Source organism: Humulus lupulus, chromosome 8, assembly GCF_963169125.1.
Source record: "Humulus lupulus chromosome 8, drHumLupu1.1, whole genome shotgun sequence".
Taxonomy (NCBI): domain Eukaryota; kingdom Viridiplantae; phylum Streptophyta; class Magnoliopsida; order Rosales; family Cannabaceae; genus Humulus; species Humulus lupulus.
The window spans coordinates 181591770-181616506 of record NC_084800.1 but is presented as its reverse complement, the minus strand read 5'-3'; the positions used below and the strand labels follow the sequence as shown (position 1 = coordinate 181616506).

General features: G+C 38.4%; 1 protein-coding gene across 1 annotated transcript; it reads left to right on the top strand.

Annotated features, from left to right (window-relative positions):
• The first annotated feature begins 332 nt into the window (after nt 1-332).
• LOC133796311 (uncharacterized) lies at nt 333-23714 on the top strand. The gene is made up of 4 exons (XM_062233781.1): nt 333-681; nt 3449-3553; nt 3642-4311; nt 23399-23714. The coding sequence occupies exons 1-4, from the start codon at nt 333-335 to the stop codon at nt 23712-23714; spliced, it is 1440 nt and encodes a 479-aa protein (XP_062089765.1).
• Nucleotides 23715-24737: the final 1023 nt, after the last annotated feature.

Below are 24737 nucleotides of genomic sequence, written 5' to 3'. Positions count from 1 at the left end.
TCAAATAGGAAAGATCCAGCTTAGAAGCATGGCATTGAGGTTGATACTCCTGGAAGTTATAAATATCTTGAGTGTGTATATTGCAAAAAAGTTATTAAGGGTGGCGTTACAAGGTTGAAAGATCACCTTGCTCAAACTAGGAAAGATGTTGCACCATGTCCGAAGGTCTCGGAAGAAGTGAAGAATGAATTTGTGGAGTACTTGAAAAAAAAACTTTGGAAAAACATGCGAGTCAAATTAAATTTGAAGAGTTAGTTGAGTCGGGTTCTTATTTTTCACAAAATGCTCTCATTCCTAGTAGAGGTATAAGAGGGCCAATAGATAGGTTTATGATGAATGTAGGTGGTGATAATGGTGATAAGACAGTCGCTGAACCAACTCAAATAACTCCAAAAAATGCAAAAGAAATGCGCAATAAAGTTTGTATGGACATTGGGAGGTGTTTCTTTGAGAATGCTTTGCCTTTCCATTTAGCTAAGAGTCTTTCGTTTATCAATATGTGTCGTTCAATTGGCAATTATGGTAGGGGATTGAAATCTCCTAGTATGTATGAGCTTAGGACATGGATATTGAAGGAGGAGATAAAGACTACCGATGCTATAGTTGAGGATGTTAAGAAGACATGGCCACAAACGGGAGTTTCAATTATGTCTGATGGATGGTCAGACATTAGAAATCGAAGTATAATTAACATATTGGTCAATAATCCTAGTGGTACCGTGTTTTATACAAGTGTTGATGTGTAACGCCCCAACTCCAGGGACCGTTACGGTGTGCCTTGTAAACAGTGCTAAACTCGCAAATCGAGTTATTTGGGCAAAATCGTGAACTAAGTATGATTAGCGGTTTAGGGATTAAAATTTTTGGTTAAGATGTAACGTTTCACTAGAACGTTTAATATATACATTGGGATCCCAAAAACATAGTTTCAGAGTCTATTACAGAAACGTATTTACAACAGGCTGTTCTAAGCGGCAAAACATGGTTCAACCCTAGTTCCTCTTTAAACCTCGGCCGTGGCGGACGAGCAGCTGCGTATGTACACGTCATCACCTAAGCTCTCAAACTCAAGGATGGTCCAGCTTCCTTTTGCCTTTACCTGCACCACATAGCACCCGTGAGTCGAAGCCCATCAAGAAAACACAATATAACATGATATAATATCAACATTAATTGTATTGATTATTTAAGACCAACAGTCCAAACAAATAGGTGACTAACACAAGAGTCACAAATGTGGGGACAACACTCTTTAGCCGTGTGATGATAGGACCATCAGGGCTCAACTGATAGGTTATCCTTTCATAAGTTCGATCAGGATAGGTGTATGGTGAATGGTCACCAACATAACCTTCCTCATGACCATGGAGTCATAACCTGGGGACAGCACCCTTTAGCCATGTGACGATAGGGTCACCAGGCCTTAACAAGTGAGTGAGCATCTCACTAGCTTCAACAGGATAGGTGCATGGTGATTGGTCACCAACATAACCTTCCTCCCGACTCTTGAGTTGTAACTATGGACAGCGTCCCCTAGCCATGTGACAAATAGTCATCGGGGCCATATGCCCTGGCTATGAACATCTGGTCTTAGACCAGGCAAGCGCTTACAAGTTCTTCGACTTTAGGGTCGGTCCAGCATTAATGCCATAGATCCATTCAATGCATGTTCATCGACTTTAGGGTCGGTCCATACACAAGCAAGCCATGCCACCAAACATATATCACATGTTCAATATCCATAAACAAGGTATTCAGCATGCTTACTAAACAGGTACTAGTACAATTAGGATCATGCATAAACACAGAGGCTCAAGCTCTGAACAATATCATAATCAGTACTCAAGCATGTCCTAGTCACATGTCTCTCATGCATCATATGCATTATATTCAACAAACCAACATGCACCAATAATAGCCATGCATGTCACGTTCAATAGTCAACCAACATGCATCAAGAATAGCCATGCATGTCATACTCAATAATCAACCAACATGCATCAATAATAGCCATGCATGTCACATATACACAGGGTGCAGTTTTCTTACCTCAGAGTCGAGCTAGGATGATTAAAAGAACGACCCTTGAGAACGATCAACTTTTAGTCCTTTAGCGGTCACCTAGTCATAACCAGATATAGGATACCATCAATAAAAATGATCAACATAAGTTCCCAAACCAATACCTAGCCTCCGGGACATCAAACACTACTCAACCGAGTAGTAGGTTCGACCCCGAGGCCTAAGGCTTGAATCCCCAAGCTAAAAACACATTTCTGGCCAAAAAGCCACTAAGGGTCGCGACCCTCCCCAGCTGCGCCGTGCCGCGCCCCTAAAACAGAGGCAGCCTTCTCTGTCACACGCCAAGGGCCGCAGCGCACCACAGCCATGCCGCGACGCTTAACTCAGGCCAGCCAAAAACTCAGCACGCACCAGCTCGACTTCCCCCTGCGTTTTCCCTAGAAAGCAGCCCTTCAAACCTGTCCCAAACCTCAACCTAACACCCAATTCAACCACCAAACATCATCTACAACTCACCCTCATCACAACCCAAGTTAAACATCAACCAAACTTCTATTAATCCAAACTTTCTACAAGAAATTCACAAGCTGAAAACTAGAGCCCAAAACAGAGCACACCATAAAACTCATAACTGGAACTCACCTCAAACTCGATTTTGAATCCCCTTTAATGGATGAATCAAGTTCCCAAGCTCCCACCTTTGATCTCCTAACTTAACTCCTCAAGATGACTCTCAAAATTTGAAAGGAAGATGAAGGAGAAATGGTGTACGGGTGAGGGAGAAGGTTGAGGATAATGATGCTCTGTTTTTAACTATTCCACAGCCTTCTAAAACTCTAAGGCTGATACAAATCCTTAAGCTCAAAAGACCATAATGCCCCTAGGCCAATTAAATCCCTCTAAAGACTTCCGAGGGTAAAACCGTCCTTTCCCGCCTATCTCGTTAATTATAATTAACACTCTCCAATTCCCAGTATTCGCAACATTCTCAAATACCAATAAATCATATCCCATTACCCCTTTATTCCCGGTAATGCTCTAATCATCAAAATGACCCCGAGACTCACCCCGAGCCCCGAACTTAAACCCGTTATGACTAGACCGAACACTTACATCCCATGATCGTCTCATGCCGAATAGCTCGAACCCATCCACCTTATAATATGGCTATATTAATTAATCACAACCATGCACCCAAAATACACAATTATGCCCACAGCGGCCAATTACCAAAATGCCCTCATAATTAACATATGAACCCATATGCATGCATTCACCATCATATAATAATATAATTAACGTAAACATGCATATAATCATGAAATACCATAAAAAATCAATTATGGCCCTCCCGGCCTCCTAATCAAGGTCCTAAACCCTATTAGGAAATTTGAGGCACTACATTATGCCTCTTCATTTATCAAAGATGCAAAAAGGTTGTTTAAAATGTTGGGTGATGTTATTGAAGAAATTGGAGAGCATCTTGTTATTCAAGTAGTTATTGATAATGCGAGTGCCTTCAAAGCGGCGGGTACATTATTAATGGAGAAAAGAAAGCATCTATATTGGACTCCATGTGCTGCATATTGTCTTTGATTTTATGCTTGAAAAAATTGGAGAGTTGCCACAACATAAGAATGCCTCACTGAAAGCGAAAAAATTGAGCAAGTTTATTCACAATCATCAATGGGCCCTAAGCTTGATGCGAAAATTTTCCAAAAGAGATATTTTAAGACTTGCTGCTACAAGATTTGCAACCGCATTTCTTACACTGCAAAGCATTAATCAAGTGAAGCAACCTTTAGAGGCTATGTTTACTTCTGAAGAGTGGACAAGTTGTGCTTGGGTATCTAAACCAGAAGGAAAAGAAGCAAGGAAAATAGTTTTGAAGGACAAACATTTTCGGCCAAGTGTGGTTTATGCCATTAAGACCACAAAACCTTTGGTTGAAGTGTTGAGGTTAGTTGACGCTGATAAAGAACCAGCTATGGGTTATCTCTACAATGCCATGGATTCAGCAAAAGAAAAAATAGCACAAAATTTGGGTGGGGAAGAAAAAGATTACAAGGAGATATGGGAAATAATAGATGAGAAATGGGAACTTCAGTTGCATCGACATTTGCATGTCGCTGCGTACTTTTTGAATCCTCGTTGTCATTATGCACCGGGATTTTCCAACCATCCAGAGATAAAGTTGGGTTTGTTCCATTGTATGGACAAACTTATACCGAACCCCGAAGACAGAGAGAAAGCTGACCTTCAATGTAGCACTTTTCACAACAAGGAAGGGTTCTTTGGATTCACCCAAGCTAAACAGACATTTGAAAAATGATCACCAGGTAAAGGTCTAAATTTATTTCTAATACTGTTAGAAAATTTGTAGTATGTATACTAAAGTAATTGTTCTTTTAATGTTCAATTTTAGTGGAATGGTGGACTCAATTTAGAGATGGCACTCCAGAGTTACAAAATTTTTCCATCAAAGTATTGGGTCTTACTTGCTCAGCATCGGGATGTGAGCGGAATTGGTGTAACACCCTAAACTCCAGGGACCGTTACGGTGCACATTGCAAATAGTGCTAAACTCGCTAATCGAGTCATTTGGCCAAAAACGTGTAACTAAGTATGATTAGCGGTTTAGGGATTAAAAATTTCGGTTAAGATGTAACGTTTTACTAGAATGTTTACTGTATACATTAGGATCCCAAAAATATAATTTAAAGGTCTATTACAGGAAAATATTTACAACTGGCCGATCTAAGCAGCAAAACAGGGTTTATCCCTAGCTCCTCTCCTTCAAACCTCGGCCGTGGCGGTCGAGCAGCTGCATATGTACACATCGTCACCTAAGCTCTTCAACTCAAGGATGGTCTAGCTTTCTTTTGCCTTTACCTGCACCACATAGCACCTGTGAGCCGAAGCCCAGGAAGAAAACTCAATATGCTCATGAACAGTCATATCATGATATCAAATCATATCTGGCATGCCTAGCAAAAATAACTTTATGCAAGCATGCAAATAAATTCAAACAATGCTAGGGAATCGAGGATCAGAAATCATGCCTTCCTGATTTGATGACTGTCAAGTCAATCCTAATCAAATGAGTGATTTAACACTAGAGGTTCTGGTAAACCATACTGAGTGACCGACAAACAAGTCACTGCGGGGCTCAACACCCAAAGCCATGCAAATGATGATCAGAATGATCATACAGAGCTTATAGCTCTGAACAGATGAGTGAATATCACTTGGAGGTTCTGTTAACCATACTGAGTGACTGACAAGCAAGTCACTATGGGGCTTGATGCCTGTAGCCGTGTAACAAAACCGTTACCTGGGCTTTCCTGCAATGGCTTTAATCAGATGAGTGACTGATGGGTAGTCACTAGCTTAAACAGATGAGTGATTGCTGGGTAAGTCACTAGCTTAAACAGATGAGTGACTGATGGGTAAGTCTCTAACTTAACAAATGAGTGACTGATGGGTAAGTCACACAAGCGCTTTTAGTTTTCATCGAACTTGAGGTCGGTCCGGCATTAATGCTCTTTGAGTCATCCAATGCAGATATCAATTAGATCTAATCTTTATTGGCTTTCGTTGAACACGCTAAGGCCGTCCTGACTTATGAGTCAGCACTGTGTGACCAGTGCCCAGTACCACTGCCGAACTTGACTAATGAGTCACAGCTTCACAGTTGATACTGACACCTTTGCCAATTCTGACTAATTAGTCAGTGCCATGCACAAGTAAGCAATGCTATCAATATATATCATATGTCAAATATCCAAGAGTAGGGCATTCAACATGCTTACTTAACAGTTGCTAGCATAATCATGATCATGCACAAACACAAAGACTCAAGCTCTGATCAATCTCATATTCAACATTCATAGCATGCCCTAATCATGTGTTTCTCGTGCATCACATTTCAACATCCAACATGCATCAAGAATAACCATGCATGTCACATATGGGGTGCAGTTTTCTTACCTCTGGTTCGAGCGAGAAATAACAGTTAAACGACCCTTGAGAACGATTGATCCCTTAATCCTTTAGCAGTCACCTAGTCATAATCAAACATAACCTCCAATTAATGAAAATCAACAACAATAGGGTCTTGATCTAAACCCCACTCTCGAGACCTTGAAACATGCCCACACGGTGAGTAGATTCGATCCCGGGCCTTTAGGATTGAAACCCCAAGCCAAAAACCCTTAAAAAACACTTAAAACGGGGTTCTGAAGAAATAGGGTAGCGCTATAGTGCTACACTCGTAGCGCCCCAGCACTACCCTCGTAGCGCCCCAGTGCTCAAGACAGAACCAAAACCGCCCAACCTCCTCTGCAGGTAGCGTTGTAGCGCCCTATACTGGGCGTTGTAGCGCTACCTTCAGCCAGCAACAGCTCAAAAATCTCTTCCTTCGATTCTACCATTTCCAACCCAAATCAAAAGCTTCCAAACATCAAATTATGTCCCAAATGAACCCAAAAACCATCCTCACATGCCCCAAGCATCACAACCCCAAGAACCCTAGCCAAAACACCCATTGAAACTCAACTTTCCAACTCACAAACCAGCTGGAACTCAAATGGAAAAACAGAATAAATACTAATGTTTTTATGGCTAGAAATTTACCTTAATCTCGGCAACACACCTTCTTCAATGGTAGAACACAACCCTAACTTGGCAAAGCTTGATTCCTCAAAAATAGCTTGAAAATCCAAAGGAAAACAGGAAGGAAAAGGTAAGGGAGAAGCTTTGAACTTATGCTCTGTTTTTCTACTTCTTTCTATAGCCTTAACGGCTTATATCTATCTTAGGGGTGAAAAGACCAAAATACCCCTAGGTCTAATAAGGATTTCTAAAGGCTCCCAAGGGCAAAATCGTCATTTCGCACCTACTTTGTTAATCATAATTAACACCCTCAAATTCCCACTAGTCTCAATATTCTCACATACCAATAAATTATGTCCCATTACCCTTTAATTCCCGGTAATGCTCTAATCATTAAAATCACCCCGAGACTCATCCCGAGCCCCGAACTTAAACCCGTTATGACCAGACCGAACACTTACATTTCATGATCGTCTCATGCCAAAAGGCTCGAACAAATCCACATATAATGTGGTACCATTCAATACTCACCCACATGCACGAAAATACACAATTACGCCCTCAACAGGAAAAATTACCAAAATGCCCTTATAATTATAAATACACCCATATGCATGCATTTATTATCATATAATAATATAATTCACATAAACATGCATATAACCATTTAATATCATAATAAATCAATTATGGCACTCCTGGCCTCCTAATTAATGTCCTAAACCTTATTAGGAAATTCAGGGCATTATAATTGGAGTACTTTCAATCAAGTTCATACAAAAAGAAAAAAAGAAATCGACTGACTACCTTAAGAATGCATTCTTTGGTATATATAATGTTCAACAAAAGGTTGAAAGATAGACATATGAAGTTGACATCTCTATCAAAAGAAGATGATGCTTCATTGATTGATGAGTTGCCATCTGATGATGAATGAGTCGTTGATGAAAATGAAAATGTTGAAGAATTGCAAAGGCCAAATGATGAGGATCTTGGAGTTAATGTTGAAGGATTGGAATTGACTTTAAACCAAAACAATACAAGTGCTCCACAATCTACTTCAAGAGCGGGTTCGTAAACTCTAATTCTTGTTTTAATTTAGATTATGATACTGTGTTAATCAATTATTGACTAGTTTATAATTAATTTTTCTTAGGAAAATGAAAGACCGTAGTAGACTTGGATGAAGATGGATGGGAGAATATTGATGGCGACAATGAGCGTGATGATGATGAGGATGATGATGAGAAGATTTTACAATATAATGATTTGTCAAGCAATGATGAATTGGAATATGATTTCTAAATCATCGTCCCATTAAAAGTTTGTTCTAGGATTCTAGTTCTAGAAACAAAAGTTAACTTTATTTTAGAAATTTAGATAATTTATGAGATATTTATGTTTGAGTTTTATGATACATTTTATGGTATGTTTGAGTTTTATGACATTTCTTATTCTATGTTTGAGTTTTATAAGACACATTGATCTTACTTTAAATCTTTAGATGTTATAAAAATATTTTTTAAATTAAATATTTGAGGCGTACGTCTCGCCTCACAAAAACAAAACACCTTGAGGCGTAAAATCCGTATTTTAAACATTGTGAGCAAGTACAAAATAAGTCATGATACATTTTCAAGTTGCTGACGTGCAGGATTGGTAATATGTTCATCCACTTCAGTAGGCTAACTTCGTAGGAGGTTTAGCCGACTTTCAAGATAACTAGAATTGGATCATCATATTTGTGAATGAGTCTGATGTCCTTATTCCCTCAAGAATCTCAGTTGTTCGGGTCTCAAATACTTAGTTGTTTACTTTGAATTCCAATGGTTGTCTTTGATCAACCCACTTCTTCATCCTCTTTGATGCCTCCTCCAAGTATGACGGGCAATCTTTGTTGTCTTCTTCCAATTTTTATGAAATTAAAGGCTTGTAAATTTCTCTCGTGATGCTCGTCGACTGTATGGGGTATTAGTTGTTGTTGGTCATTAACAATTTCAAAAACACTTGTTTGATGAAGAACTCTTTTGAGAGTTGAAACAAAATTGAGCTACATCAAGTACTTGCGCTCAATTCTTTTGGTTGGCAATAACAAAGTGTTGCAACTACTCCAACATCCTATTGAATCTTTCATTAATCCTATCTATCTACGGACGCTTTGTGATTCATGAGTACCTTCTGGTTTGAATTATTCAACATCTTGGTGTCACAACTAAACATCCTCTCAAGCTAACATTGGCAGACAGAGGAGCACACTGAAAGATGGAACATGATGTTGGAAGAGTACTTGCAACACTTTGTCAACGCCAACTAGAAAAATTGAGCGGAACTACTTAATGTAGTTCAAATTTGTTTCAACTCTCAGAAGAGTTCTTTGTGAAATAAGATCGCTTTTGAAGTTATTAATGGTCATAGCCACTGTCACCCCCACGCAGTGGACAAGTATTGCAGAAAAGATCGAGAGACTTTAATTTCACCAAAGACTAGAATAAGACAAATGTGATTGCTTAAGCATACCTGGAGAAGGCATTGAAGAGGATGAAGAAGTGCGCATATCAGAAGAGATGCCCATTGGAACTCAAAGCAAGTGACTTAGTGTCGATCAAGTTGAGATCCGAACAATTGAGATTATGAGGGGATGAGGACATCAGACTTGTTCGCAAATATGATGATCCTATTCTCATCATCTTGAAAGTCGACCAAGCTACTAAAGTGGATGAACATATAATTGGTCTTGCATGACCTAAAGTCGTATCATGACTTGCTTTGTGCTTTTACCTGGGTAGATAGTGTTGGTTGTCTTTTGCAGGAATGGCCTTCTACGAGACAACAACGATGGTGCGGATGGCTTCACGGGAGCTGAGAAGCTTCATGGCTGGTCACCATACCAAACAAAGGGATTACAACTTAATATTGATCAAAAGAACAAAATATTATAACTTAAAATGTTATTTTACTAGGAGCATAGTAATGGTGTTTCCCAATCTTATGAAGTTGAGTCCTATTTATGATAGAACCAAACTAACTTCCCATGAAAATAGGGGAAGTTGCTATGTTATAGCATATGTGAATTTAAACATCCAATTCAAATATTCTTATACTAATATTAAATCATTTCTGTTGACGTGGTTTTTCGCCAACAGTGGATTAAGGAATATGAAAATAGAGAGATTAGACTTTTGCTAAACCGTAACTGGATAAATAAAAAAGTATTAAGATCACCCATATTTTTTTACGTGGTTCAGTAGTTAAAATCCACCTAGTTTACGAGTCACTCTTATTAATCTGTTTGTGTCTCACCATGAAATCGTCTGTCACAATTTCATTAGAGTTTCAATATACCAAATGTTTTCTCCGTTTCTATCCATTCTCCCCTGTATTTATAGTCACCGTGCATAAATACGGTAATATACATTTGTGGGTAACATCCCATTTACATAAATAAATTAATGCCTATTGATTCTATGCCCCCAATATCAGATAATAAATACAGAATAATACTTGAGCATTAATGAGTGCAAAAAGAATCTCCGAGTCTTTGGGGATCCTTCACTGTGCGTCATGACCAGGCTTCCGCGAGCTGAACACTTCATTCGAGCTGAATGACCAGGCTTACATATCCTCTCCATAACCTCTACATCCTTTAAGCTTTTCCCCACAAACCTGTCGACAAATTGTTGTTCTACTTCTCTGCCATTAATGCCGGTTCTGATGAAGAATTTATCTTGATGGTAGTCCCCTGTCGACCAAACGTCCGCCTAATTTTCATTGATGACCTTCTCTGCCGCTTCATGTTTTCAAATTCTTCTCTTACAACTCTTCCAAGGAAAATGATACCAACATATTCATCACCAATACACTCTTTCGAAGCTCCAATACATCTAAGCAAAAATAGAATTTTACAATAATGTCCTCAAAATACAAACATATTCATCACCAATACTGTAATGACCCAAATTTCCTAATAATTTTTGGGACCTTAATTAGGAGGTCGGGAGGATCATAGTTGATTTATTACACTATTAAATAATTATATGCATGTTTATGTGAATTATATTATTATATGATGATAAATGCATGCATTTGAGTCCACTTTTAATTATAAGGGCATTTTATTAATTTGGCCCGTTGATGGCATAGTTGTGTATTTTCATGCATGTTGGTGAATTATGAGTAAGACCACATCATAATGTGGATTTTTTCGAGCTTTTCAGCATGAGACGATCTCGGAATGAAAGTTTTCGGTTTGGTCATAACGGGGTTAATTTCAGGGCTCGGGGTGAGTCTCGGGGTAATTTGAGGATTAGAACATTGTCGGGAATCAAAGGGTAATGTGATATGATTTATTAGAAATTGAGAATATTGGAAATGACGGGAATTGGAGGGTGTTAATTATGATTAACGAGATAGGCGGGAAATGACGATTTTGCCCTTGGTGGCTATTAAGGGTTTAAAATAGGCTTGGGGGCATTTTAGTCTTTTCACCTAAGGATATATATGAACTAAGAAAGACTGTAGAACTGAACCAAAACAGAGCATAGCTCCTTCTTCAATCGTTCATCATTTTCTCTCTTTCTTTCTTTGAATTTTGAAGCTCTTTTTTAGGAACCAAGCTAGGGAACCAAGCTTTGATGATCTAGGGTTATGTTCTACCATTTAAGAGGGTGTGATTCTGAGATTGAGGTGAGTTTTTAGCCATTTAAACTTTGGCTCTTGCTTTGTTTTCTTATTGAGTTTCAGTTGAGATTTTTGGCTTGAAAGTTGAGAATTCAATGGGGGTTTTTGGAAAAGTTTGGTTAGGTTATGATGCCTAGGGCTTGTGTTTATTGTATTTGGGTTCATTTGGGGGTTTTGATGGAGTTTGGGTTCATTTGGGGGTTTGGATGAAGTTTGGGATCAAGTTTTTGAGGTTGGAAATGGAAAACTCGAAGGAGGAAGAATCAGGGTTGTTTCAGCCTGGTCCTAGCACTATAGCGCCTAAGGGAGGGCGCTACAGCGCTGTCCAGGCCCAGGGTGTTCTGCTTGTAGTGTTGGGGCACTGGGGGGGCAGCGCTGTAGCGCTACCCTGCTTTTCCAGATTCCTGTTTTGGGCACTTTTGAGGGTTTTTGGCTTGATGTTTCAATTCCCAAGGCCCGGGATCGAATCTACTCACCGTTTTGGTACAATTCGGGGTCCCAGGAGTGAGGTTTAGGTTAAGAACCTTTTATTGTTGATTTTCATTGATGGAGGTTATATTTGGTTATGACTAGGTGTCCGCTAAGGAATCGATCATTCTCAAGGGTCGTTTTGTATTAATTCTCGCTCGAACCAGAGGTAAGAAAACTGCACCCCATAGGTGACATGCATGGTTATTCATGAGGCATGTTGAGTGCTTAAATGTGGACATTGATTGCATATAAAATGCTTAACAAATCTTGCTTACTTGTGAATGGCACTGACTTATTAGTCAGAAGCGGCAATGGTGTCGGTATTAACTGTGAAGCTGTGACTCATTAGTCAGGTTCGGCAGTAGTATTGAGCACTGGTCATTTGGTATTGGCTTATGAGTCAAGAACGGTATTAGCGTGTTTAACACAAGCCGAAAAGATTAGATCTAATCGACATAAGCATTTTCATCATAAGCATAAAATGCTTGACCGACCTTAAGTTCGATGAAAACTAAAAGTACTTGTCTAGTTTAAAGGCTAGTTATTTAGAGCCAGAGGCAGAAAGGCTAAGGTGACCTACACGTCACATGGCTAGGAGGGCATGGGACTTCAGAGATAGACTTATCAGTTATCTACACAGAGATGGACTTATCAGTCATCTAATCGAGATGGATTTATCAGTCATATGATCGAGATAGACTTATCAGTCATCTGACGGAGATAGACTTATTAGTCATCTGATCGAGATAGACTTATCAGTCATCTAATCGATATGGACCTATCAGTCATCTGACTGAGATAGACTTATCAGTCATCTGATCAAGATAGACTTATCAGTCATCTATTTAGAGAGTGACTTATTAGTCAACTATTCAGAGAGACTTATTAGTCGTTTACTTCAGAGAGACTTATTAGTCATCTACCTCAGAGCGAGAGACTTATTAGTCATCTACTCAGAGCGCAGGACTCCACAAACATTTATTTATACCTACTTGCATGCATGAGTAGGGTTATTACTGCTAGGCATGCCTGTTATGACTTAGTAACATGTTATTACTTGTTCATGAGCATATTAAGTTTTCTTGTTGAGCTTCGGCTCACGGGTGGTATGTGGAGCAGGTAAAGGAAAAAGAAAGCTAGACCATTCTTGAGTTGGAGAGCTTAGGTGTAACGCCCTAAACTCCAGGGACTGTTACGGTGTGCATTATAAACACTGCTAAACTCGCTAATCGAGTCATTTGACCATAAACGTGTAACTAAGTATGATTAGCGGTTTAGGGATTAAAATTTTTGGTTAAGATATAACGTTTCATTAGAACATTTACTGTATACATTGGGATCCCAAAAGTATAATTTAAAGGTCTTTTACAAGAAAATATTTACAACCAGCCGATCTAAGCAGCAAAACAAGGTTTATCCCTAGTTCCTCTTTCAACCTTCGGTCGTGGCGGTCGAGCAGCAGCATATGTAGACGTCGTCACCTAAGCTATCCAAATCAAGGATGGTCTAGCTTTTTTTTTTTCCTTTACCTGCACCACATAGCACCAGTGAGCCGAAGCCCAGCAAGAAAACTCAATACGCTCATGAACAGTAATAACATGTCATCGAATCATAATGTGCATGCCTAGCAATAATAGCTTTCATCATGCATGCAAATAAGTTCAAATAAATGATTATGGGGTCCTGCATCTGAATAGATGACTAGTGAGTCAATCTCTGGGGACCTGCTTTTAGAATAAATGACTAGTAAGTCAATCTCGGAGTGGGTGACTAATGAGTCACACTCTGCACAGGTGACTAATGAGTCACACTCTGTATAGATGACTAATGAGTCATACCCTGTATAGGTGACTAATGAGTCACACTCTGTATGGAAGACTAATGAGTCTATCTCTGTCTAGGTGACTAATGAGTCACACTCTGTATAGAAGACTAATGAGTCTCACTCTGTATAGGTGACTAATGAGTCACACTCTGTATAGATGACTAATGAGTCAATCTCTGTGTGGATGACTAATGAGTCATACCCTGTATAGGTGACTAATGAGTCACACTTTGTATTAGTAACTAATGAGTCACACTCTGGAGGTCCCATACCCTCCTAGCCATGTGACATGTAGGTCACCTTAGCCTTTCTGGCTCTGGCTCTAAATAACTAGCCCTTAGACTAGACAAGCGCTTTTTAATTTTCATCGAACTTGAGGTCGGTCCGGCATTAATGCTCATTTGAGTCATTCAATGCAGATGTCGATTAGATCTAATCTTTTATCAGCTTGCATTAACACGCTAAGACCGTACTTGACTTATGAGTCAATCCCATGTGACCAGTGTTCAGTACCACTGCCAAACTTGACTAATGAGTCACAACTTCACATTGATACTGACACCATTGCCAATCCTTGACTAATAAGTCAGTGCTTCCTCAATTAGGTAATACAAACATACATATATCATATGTCAAATATTCAGATATAAGGCATTTGGCATGCTCATTCAGTAATCAGAGGCATAATTATAATCATGCACATTTACAGAGACTCAAGCTCTGATCAATCTCATAATCAACATTCATGCCATGCCCTAATCTCATGTATCTTATGCATTTTAAATGCAATCAATGTCCACATATAGAGCACTCAACATGCCTCACGAATAACCATGCATGTCACATATGGGGTGTAGTTTTCTTACCCCTGGTTCGAGCGAGAATTAGAACAAGAACGACCCTTGAGAATGATCGACCTTTTAATCCTTTAGCAGTCACCTAGTCATAACCAAATACAATTTCCAATTAATCAAAATCATTAAAAATAGGGTATTGATATTGTACGCCCTGGTTTTCCCACGGGCTGATTAGCAGGTCGAGCCTCGGACTAATCAAAGTTAGTCCGTAAATTTCCCCAGGTCGGAGATCCTGTTTTCAAGGTCGTACCCCACTAGCTCGAGGTATCCTCAAGGGCTCGCCAAGGCTGCCCAAGACTGGGGGAAGGAGTCTGAAGGCCGAAGGTCGGGTCAGGGAAGCAGCTCGTGGTACGAGCTTCTCGTGGATCTCTGACCCTTTGTAAAGTCAACACACGCAAGATAAACGTGCCTATATCTGACATCACGTGTCCGATATCTCCCTGACTTCTCGGACACGCAGCAGGAACGTGCGTATTCAGGCACCCACGGCTGGGTTGGACCGTGCGGCCCATTATCTCCTTATCTATCGATTTGACCATACTTATGTGTCAGGTTTAGGAATTAATCATGAATGTCACAGAGTTGATATGACAAATAAGAAGGTCACGGGATGACCTCCTTACCAACTTCCAGGTGTTTCTCCTATAAATATGGAGAGCCTGGGAGTTGATAAGGGTTGGGAAAAATAGTCTCAGAAGAGATATACACTTTGTAACCGAATATCCAGAATATATCAATAATATTGACTAGTGGAGTAGAAGGATTTTAACATTTGAACCACTTAAAAACGTGTATTGAGTCACCTAGTTCATTCTCTAAGATTTCATATCTGTGACGGTTCTACTTTTAGCACTAATCCCTTTCTCTTCTTTTCTTAAATACCTGTTGGCGAAGAACCGCATCAACAGATATAAACCCCACTCTCGGGACCCCGAAATGTACCCACACGGTGAGTAGATTCGATCCCGGGCCTTAGGAATTGAAACCCCGAGCCAAAAACCCTTAAAAACACTCAAAACAGGATTTTGAAGAAATAGGGCGCTACCCACTAGTGCCCCAGCGCTCTTCTCAGAACCAAAACCGCCCCAAAGCCACCCTGGGTAGCGCTGTAGCGCTCCCTTGTGGGCGCTGTAGCGCTACCTCAAGACTGAAATGGCCAGAAACCTTCTTCCTTCGACTCCATCATTTCCAACTTGATTCCAATGCTTCCAAACATCAAATTAAGTCCCAAATGAACCCAAAAACCAACCCCACATGTCCTAGGCATCACAACCTAAGAAACCCTAGCCAAGAATCTCATTGAATTTTCCTTATTCAACCCAAAAACCAGCTAAAATCTCAACTAGAAAAAACAGAGCAAGAACAAGAGTTTTAATGGCTAAAAACTCACCTTAATCTCATAATCACACCCTCTTCAATGGTAGAACACAACCCTAGCTTGGCAAAGCTTGGTTCCCTGGCTTGATTTCTCAAAAAGTCTTGAAAATCCAAAGAGAAATGGGAGAGCAAGAGGAAGTGATGCTCTGTTTGTGATAAGCTTCTACAGCCTTAATGGCTGATATAAATCCTTAAGGGTGAAAAGACTTAAAAGCCTTAACAGCCACCAAGGGAAAAATCGTCCTTTCCCGCCTATTTCGTTAATTATAATTAACGCCCTCCAATTCCCGTTATTCTCCAAAATTCTCAAACACCAATAATCCACATCATGTTACCCTTTAATTCCCAGCAACGCTCTAATCATTAAAATCACCCCGAGACTCACCCCGAGCCCCGAACTTAATCCCGTAAACTGCTACTTTGCATTCCAGATCATCTCATGCCGAATGGCTCGAACAAATCCACATTGTAATGTGGTCTTATCAATTAATCACAAACATGCACCAAAATACACAATTATGCCCTCAACGGGCCAAATTACCAAAATGCCCTTATAATAAAATGTGGACCCATATGCATGTATTTAACATCATATTATAATATAATTCACATAAACATGCATATAATAATCTAATAATATAATAAACCAATTGTGGCCCTCCCGGCCTCCTAATTAAGATCATAAACCTTATTAGAGATTTTGGGGCATTACATTTGTACGCCCTGATTTTCCCACGGGCTGATTAGCAAGCCGAGCTGTGGACTAATCTTGATTAGTCTCATGGATGCCCCCAAGACCGGAGCTTCTGTCATTAGCTCGAGGAAGCCCCAAGGGTTCGCCTTCATTGCCCAAGACTGGAGCAGGGACACTGAAGGCCGAAGGTCGAGTCAAGTATGCAGATCGTGGTACGAGCTGCATACGGAGGCTATGACCCTTTGTGAAGTCAACACACGCAAGGTAAACGTGCATATATCAGGCATCACGTGTCTGATATGCCCCTGACTTCTCGGAAATGCAGCAGGAACGTGCGTATTCAGACACCCACAACTGGGTTGGGCCGTGCGGCCCATTATCTCCTTACCTATCGATTTGACCACACTTATGTGTCAGGTTTAGGAATTAATCATGAATGCCACAGAATTGATATGACAGGCAAGAGGGTCACGGGATGACCTTCTTACCAACGTCCAGGTGCCTTCTCCTATAAATAGGGAGACCCTGGGAGTTGATAGGGGGTTGGTGGAATGATCTCTTGTAAGAAACACTCTGTAATCAAATACCCAGTATATATCAATAATAGTGACTAGTGGAGTAGAAGGATTTTAACCTTTGAACCACTTAAAAACCATGTCTTGAGTCACCTTTTCACTCTCTAAGATCATATATCTGTTACGGTTCTACATTTAGCACTAGTCCCTTTCTCTTCTTTTCTTATAATTACCTGTTGGCGAAGACCGCGTCAACAACATTAGGTGACGATGTGTACATATGCGGCTGCTCGACCGCCACGACCGAATGTTGAAAGAGGAACTAGGGTTACACCCTATTTTGCCGCTTAGGTCGGATGGTTGTAAATATTTTGTTGTAATTAACCTTTAAATTACATTTTTGGGATCCCAATGTATATGGTAAACGTTTTAGTGAAACGTTATATCTTAACCACAAATTTTAACTCTAAACGGCTAATCATACTTAGTCATACGATTATGGCCAAATGACTCAATTAGCAAGTTTAACACTGTTTAAAATGCACACCATGACAGTCCCTTACCCTTTTGTTAAACAAATTTTGATATAGCCATATGCTAATAATAAATAACATAAATAACAAATAATGATAATTTATTTTTCATTTAATTATACCCATTTTATTTTATATCAACACATTTCTCTTACATTCTATTTAAATATTATTTTATTTCGTTATTTACATTGGTTTTATTGTCTAAAAGTGTATATTGGTAAATGGAAGGCACAATTCCTAATTTAGAAGGTTAATTGCATATTCGAAATATTGCATATTGTTATACTTTTTTTTTTTTTTAATCTATATGCATATTGTTATGTACCTTGATATATTGCATAAAAATCTACCATTGGTATCATACTTACGAATGAAAACTATCATTTTAATAGTTATAGAAAAACACTATTTAGTATCAAACACAAAAAAAAAAAAAAAACTACTTTTTTATATATTACATACAAAAAACTACTTATTATCTAACATTGTAAACTACCATTTGTTATCATACTTACAAGAGTTATTGTTTAGTATCCAACACAGTCTCAAAGACTACTGTACGCCCTGAATATCCGCACGCACTTTGGCGAGCTAGAAAAGGACCTAAATCGATCTGCCACGTGTCAACCGTCCACTCGGGGCTGTTTGTTACGGTCCCCTAAATAACTACCCAAGCTGATGGATCATTTAGCTGCTCCTTGATTGGAGCCTTTGTGTCGACATAATAGAAGCCACGGGCTAGTGCCACATTGAGCTCGTGGTGCATCAGAGGTCTGATATACCCTCAGATCCTTATAAAGTCAACCACGCAATATAAACGTGCGAATACCAAACATCGCGTGTCTGTTCTATTCCTGAATTCTCGGATACGCAGTATAAATGTGTTGGAAAAATTATATTTTATATATAATAAATAGCCAATTTAGGCTAATGTGTGAATGGAAAATTGATGCCTTAAATGTGGTCCATTGATAGCTGCTAATAAATGCAGATTTGGTCAAGGATGTAATCACCGTAATAATGGTGAATATTCTGATTGATATCAGAAATTATGGTAAAGATTGTGATTGATCAATATCACTAATTTTGTGGGATTTTTGGCATTAATTCCCTTGTGTACACACTTGGTATTCCACCCCATATGAAGCCTATAAAAGGAGGCTTCACCTTTCATTCTAGAGACACCAACAAATAGAGTCACTCACTAAAAAGCTCTCTTGTCTTCTTCTTGTTGTTTTTCGTAAGTCTTAAGGTGATAGAGTGAAGGTATTAATCCGAGTTCGCTAGAGTAGTGAAAGTGGTGTATTCCTCTACTCGTTAGTTGTTGTATCATGGGAAGTGCATTGCTCACGTATCCTCTAACACCAATCAGGTAGAGGGGGCAAATCTGCTTTAAGGAAAGCGTGTTTTACGTGCCTCGGCTTTCTTTTCAATTACCAGTTTTATAATTTATTATTTTGTATTTATTTTTTCTGTTCTTCAATTAATAATATATTATTATGTTTGTTAATTTTCTCCATACTCTTTATTTAAATTTCTAACAATCTTAAAGCAGATTTATTTTGGAGAAGATCAACAGGTTGAATGACATATTTCTTTCGTTATAAATAAATTTTGGTGAATTTTTTTTTTTGTTTCATTTATATGTATATATATTGTGAACTATTGATCTCGGTTTCATTACAGTGTTTTCAACCACTTCATATCATATATATTTATATATAAAGTTTGTATGCATGATTACGTATTCTGTGACTTCTATATATATATAAATATATATATTATGTTTGATTATTTGACATATTTTTTTGTATCAATTTATGTTTGATTTATAGTATTTATATACTTTCTTTCTACATATCTGTTTTTCTTTTAGGATATCTTTTATATTATGCTATAAATATATGTAATTTATGATACGATGTAATTAGTTTCTTTAAAAAAAAAAAAAAAAATTCTGTCATCCTTTCTCTGATTTTATAATGATATATATTGATTTGATTCTTACCTTTTACATTATTTACATAGGATCAATATAACTTTTTATTTTAATTGTCTTCACGTCCTTAAAATCCATATAATTTTATATATGTTATTTTTGTTTTTTGATGGCCAGCTATATGCTCTTAAGCCTCATGTTTAATATTTTTTTTCATGTCTGATTGTATAAATGCTTTTATTATCTCATTCGGATCTCTCTAATTCAATTAGTTTATGCGCATTTTTTTTTAGTTTTGGTACTGTTTTAGGCAGTGAATACATATTTATAAATTATCATATACTATTGTTTGAAATGTAAAATAACTAAATTTTGTCTAACACCAATCAGATATGGCCGAAAATATGGATGTCATTGCTACTGGAAGCATTGAAGGATCTCCCCGAACTCCAGCTTCAACCACCAATGTAACGCCCTGGATAGCCAAGACCGTTACACTGTGTGTTTATAAAGTGCCAGACTTGCTAATCAAGTCATTTAAATAAAATCGTGTCATTGAAACTATAAAGGAACTAAGGTTAAAAGCGTTTTGGTCTCAAAAGCCACATTTTCATTGAAAAGTATCATCTGTTACATGGGATCCCAAAAATATCAAGTTCAAAGACCGTTTACAAAAGACACACGGTTTATATACAACAACCGGCCATACTAAGGCAAAACAAGCAGTTAGGCGACCCTGTCCTGGTCCACTCCTCGACCGTGGCGGTCGAACCGCTGGCTATGTACATTCCACCTCGGAGCTCTCCACCTCACGCTTGGTCCAGCTTGCCCTTGCTTCTACCTGCACCACGTAGCACCCGTGAGCCAAGGCCCAGCAAGAAAACACAACAACAACAGAGCATGAACAGTTTAGGTATTCACATTGCATCACATAAACTCAGACATATTATTCAAGTATTCCACATACTAGGCATATCAGTTCATAACATACACAATTCACAAATGATAACCAGGGCTAGCGCCCTCGGGCTGCTCCCTCCGTTATCCCGTTGTTCTTGGCTCCCAGTGGCCAATTCGCGCTCTGTGCGCTAAAATCATGTACGGCACTCTTAGACCGCTATTACATGTCCCATGGCGTAATACCAACATTGACACGATATAACTTTCGAGAGCACTTAGTCCCATCACAATCATACAACCGGGTGCAGTTTTCTTACCTTTCAATACACTAGTTTCTGATGCCACGAAGCCGCAAGCACGGTCCACTACCCTGAGCCTCTCCAAAGACCTAATCACAACACAAATGAAACATCATTTGTCACTAATCAATCCAAAACTACTTCCCGGAACCAATCCCACACTCTCGGAACCCCCAAATCCCTAAAACAATGCACCGAAGGCATCCCCCGAACCCCCGGAGCAAAGGCTCAAAATTGCAAAATCCCATGTCCTGAAATTGGCCTAGCGCCGCGGCACAACCCTATAGGGCCGCGGCGCCCAGCAAGTCAGAGAGCTTGCTCTGTCCAGAAGCGGCCTCGCGCCGCGGGGCCCAAGAACAAGGCCACGGCGCTCCTTCGCGAACCCAGATTTCTGGGTTTTCCCTTACGTTTTTCCCGAACCCAAATCACTCCAAATCACCCCAAACTCATACCTAAGCCCCAAAACCAATTTAAAACCCCACATAGACCAATCAACAACCTATAAACATTATAATCTAGCTCAATTACATAACCACCCACAGAATTCACACTTAAATTTCAGATTCAAACCCTTGAACCAAAACTTAAGAAAAGCCTAAACCAAACCTCTAGTTTCTTAAATCATAACAGCTACGAGATTGCAAACATGTTTAATACCCTTGCCTCAATCAGAAATTCAACTTGAGCTTCCTCCAATCCAAGCTTTAAACTGAATTTCCCCTTGACAAACCAGCTGAATTTTCATGCAAAACAAGCCATGGCTATCTTTCAATTCCTTCCAAAATCAAATTCAGAACTTAACAAAACAGGGACCAAATCCTTACCTCTGTATAAACCTTGATATGTGCTTGATTCCACACCCTTAAGCCCTTTACTAGCCTCAAGGAACACAGCTTAACTCCTCTTCCACTTTGCCTTCTAGGTTCCCAATTATCCCTTTCCTTCTTGATTTCTCTAGCCTTCCAAACCTTAATTTCATTTACACTTAGCATAAAAGAATCATGTACATCCTTTTCCCTCAACCAAAACCATCTATACCACTGCCAAAAGACTACTTTATCCCTCCACAAATATCCCTTTCTAACTAAACCTCAAGGGCACACTTGTCCTTTTACTAACTTTACAATTTTACCACTTTTCCAACAAAACCTGTTACTCTCTATGGTTACTAACAGTTACGCAGGTTACCAAATCACCAGTTACCATTATCTAGATTTCTAGGACCGTCTCGGCACGTGCATCACATTGATATCACCACACCCACGTGGTACAAATCACATAGCATAATTATCACATAATATAATACACATAGTCATATAACATGCTTTAAATCATAATCATGCATCTTAATCATTAAAATCACACATAATCTCCATTATGCCCTCCAGGCACACTAATCAAGGCCTTTAAGCCTAATTAGTGAATTTGGGTTGTTACAACCAAGGACCAATCTAAGGGTCAGTGTTGATCCCAAAAGAGGGTGTTTTAATATTTAAACTCGCAAGTGCACAAATCGTTTCGGAATATAATGTTCATGTAAGTACGAGGTCGAACCCATGAGAGTTGACTAACATCAAAAGAAACTATTTCAAACAAAGCAATAATATTCTAACCTAGTTCCAAATATTTGATGAGATTTTGTTTTAGAAAAATAAAAGACAAGTAATAAAAAGATTTAAGATTAAATAAAAAATGGTTTTCAAATGAGATATGTAAAATAAGATTATTAAGATATTAGAATCCACAAAATGCAAGTTCAATAGTATTTATAAGTATATTGATTTCCAAGTTTAGATATAGTTGAAATAAATCACACTATATTTTTTTCAAAATACATTTTCTATTCAAGCACAAGTTACTTTAAAAAATATAGGATTTTTCTTCACTTATATAAGATATAATTTCTAAGCATTAGTTGTGTTACAACCTAATGAAACTACAAAAAATCAAAGAGATTATGTTTAGGCAAAATATGATACTTATGCTCTAAGAATTAGATGTGAACAATTTAATGAAAAATATTTAATCAAAGAATATCATATTTTTGCATAATGAAGAACTAAGTGTAATATGCTTTAACAATCAATAATAGATGAAAAATGCATATCTTTGATAGAAAAATCCATAAACAATGTTGTACAAATGGGAAATCAACATACAACAAAAAATATTATCAAGTTACATTTTGCTTCATCATCATCTTAATAACCTTTGAAAAAGATTAGAAGCTCATAACTGGATTGAAATAAAAATTACAAAATAACATACTTGACATGCTCTTCAAAAGATGAAAATGGTAGAGAAAATAGTGAAAAGAAGAGAGAAAAATATGAAGTGTGGAAGAGGTTGAAAAGATGAAGAAGAGCTCTACAAATGGTCTTACAAGACTCTATTTATAGGAAAAATATGGAGAATAAATTAATCAAATTAAAATAAATAAATTGATTAATTTACTTGTGTTGGGAAGTGGTAGGATAAATAGAGTAAGTGTAAGAGTATTGGAAAGATGAAATGTTTGGTTGGGTAAAAGATTAGTGAAAAGCTAGGGTAAAAAAATGAATTAGGAATGTTTATTTAGGTAAGAAAAATAGGGAAGGGTAAATTGATATTTGAGTGAAAAATATTGGGAATAAAAACATGAGTTTTTGGTCTTATTTTTGTGGCTGTGGCAGGGTTGACTTGGGGACATCTTGCCGAATTGGGCCAGGCGGGCTGGGCCGAATTGGTGCTGAATGGAGTGGGCCTGGAGAAATGCTTGCTGAAGGAAAGTTGGGATTGGTGGAGCTGGGTGGACAGCTGGCTTGGGCCAAAGGAGTGATTCGGTTGGAGGAGCTACGACTGGGGAATGCTGAAGAGAGCTTGGGACAGCTGGCGGCATCAGGAGTGTTGGGTGCTGAAGGCATGCTGCGTGATGGGCAGGGAGGAGAGCTGGAAGAAGGGAGCTCGACTGGGCTGATGTTGGCGGGTTGGGCCGACTGCAATGCTTGATCCATGGTATTTTTAAAAATGCCATTTCCCTTCTTTCTTTTCCTTAAAAATGCCAATTTTTCTTGCTTTTTCGAGAGCAAAAATTGCAACAAATTCTCTACAAAAATCAACATAAATTAAATTAAAACTAAATATTTCCAATAATAAAATACAGAACAAAAGTTCCATGAAAATATTAATTAAAATTTAATTTACTTAAACATTTAAGCTCAAAATTGCATCTTTTTACTCATAACTTAACAATATTAATTTCAAATAATTAGACTATAACATTTTTCAACAAATAACTATAAAAATACACAAAAATAAATAAAATCAAAATAAGCCTAATAAATTCAAAATTACTTTAAAACTTAATAATTTAATTAAAAACTTAAGAACTAAATCATTTTTAGCTTAAAAATGTGGTAAAATAACTCTAATTTCTAGAGTTATCAGTCAGGTTGTGCAAGTTTCGGTACCATTGGTACCAACGGTCTCAACGGTTCCTGTGAACCATAATGAGAAACCGGATAAGTTCACTGGGGTGAACTTCAAAACGTGGTAGCAGAAAATGCTTCTCTATCTGACAACATTGAATCTTGCGAGATTCTTAAAAGAGGATCCTCCCTTTATTGGAGAGGATGAGATAGATGTGCAAACTCAGCAAGCAATTGACGCTTGGAAGCACGCTGAATTACTGTGTAGGAATTATCTTCTGAATGGCTTATCTGACACTCTGTATGGTGTGTACAGTGTGAAGAAAACAACCAAAGAATTGTGGAACTCTTTGGACCACAAATATAAGGCTGAAGATGCTGGCGCCAAGAAATTCTTGGTTGGTCAATTCTTGAACTTCAAGATGGTAGACTCCAAGAATGTGATAAGCCAAGTGCAAGAGCTTCAATTGATCATCCACGGGATCCATGCTGAAGGAATGGTTTTGAGTGAACCATTCCAAGTAGTTGCAATTATTGAGAAGCTACCACCTGCATGGAAAGACTTCAAGAACTATTTGAAGCACAAGCGAAAGGAAATGAGTGT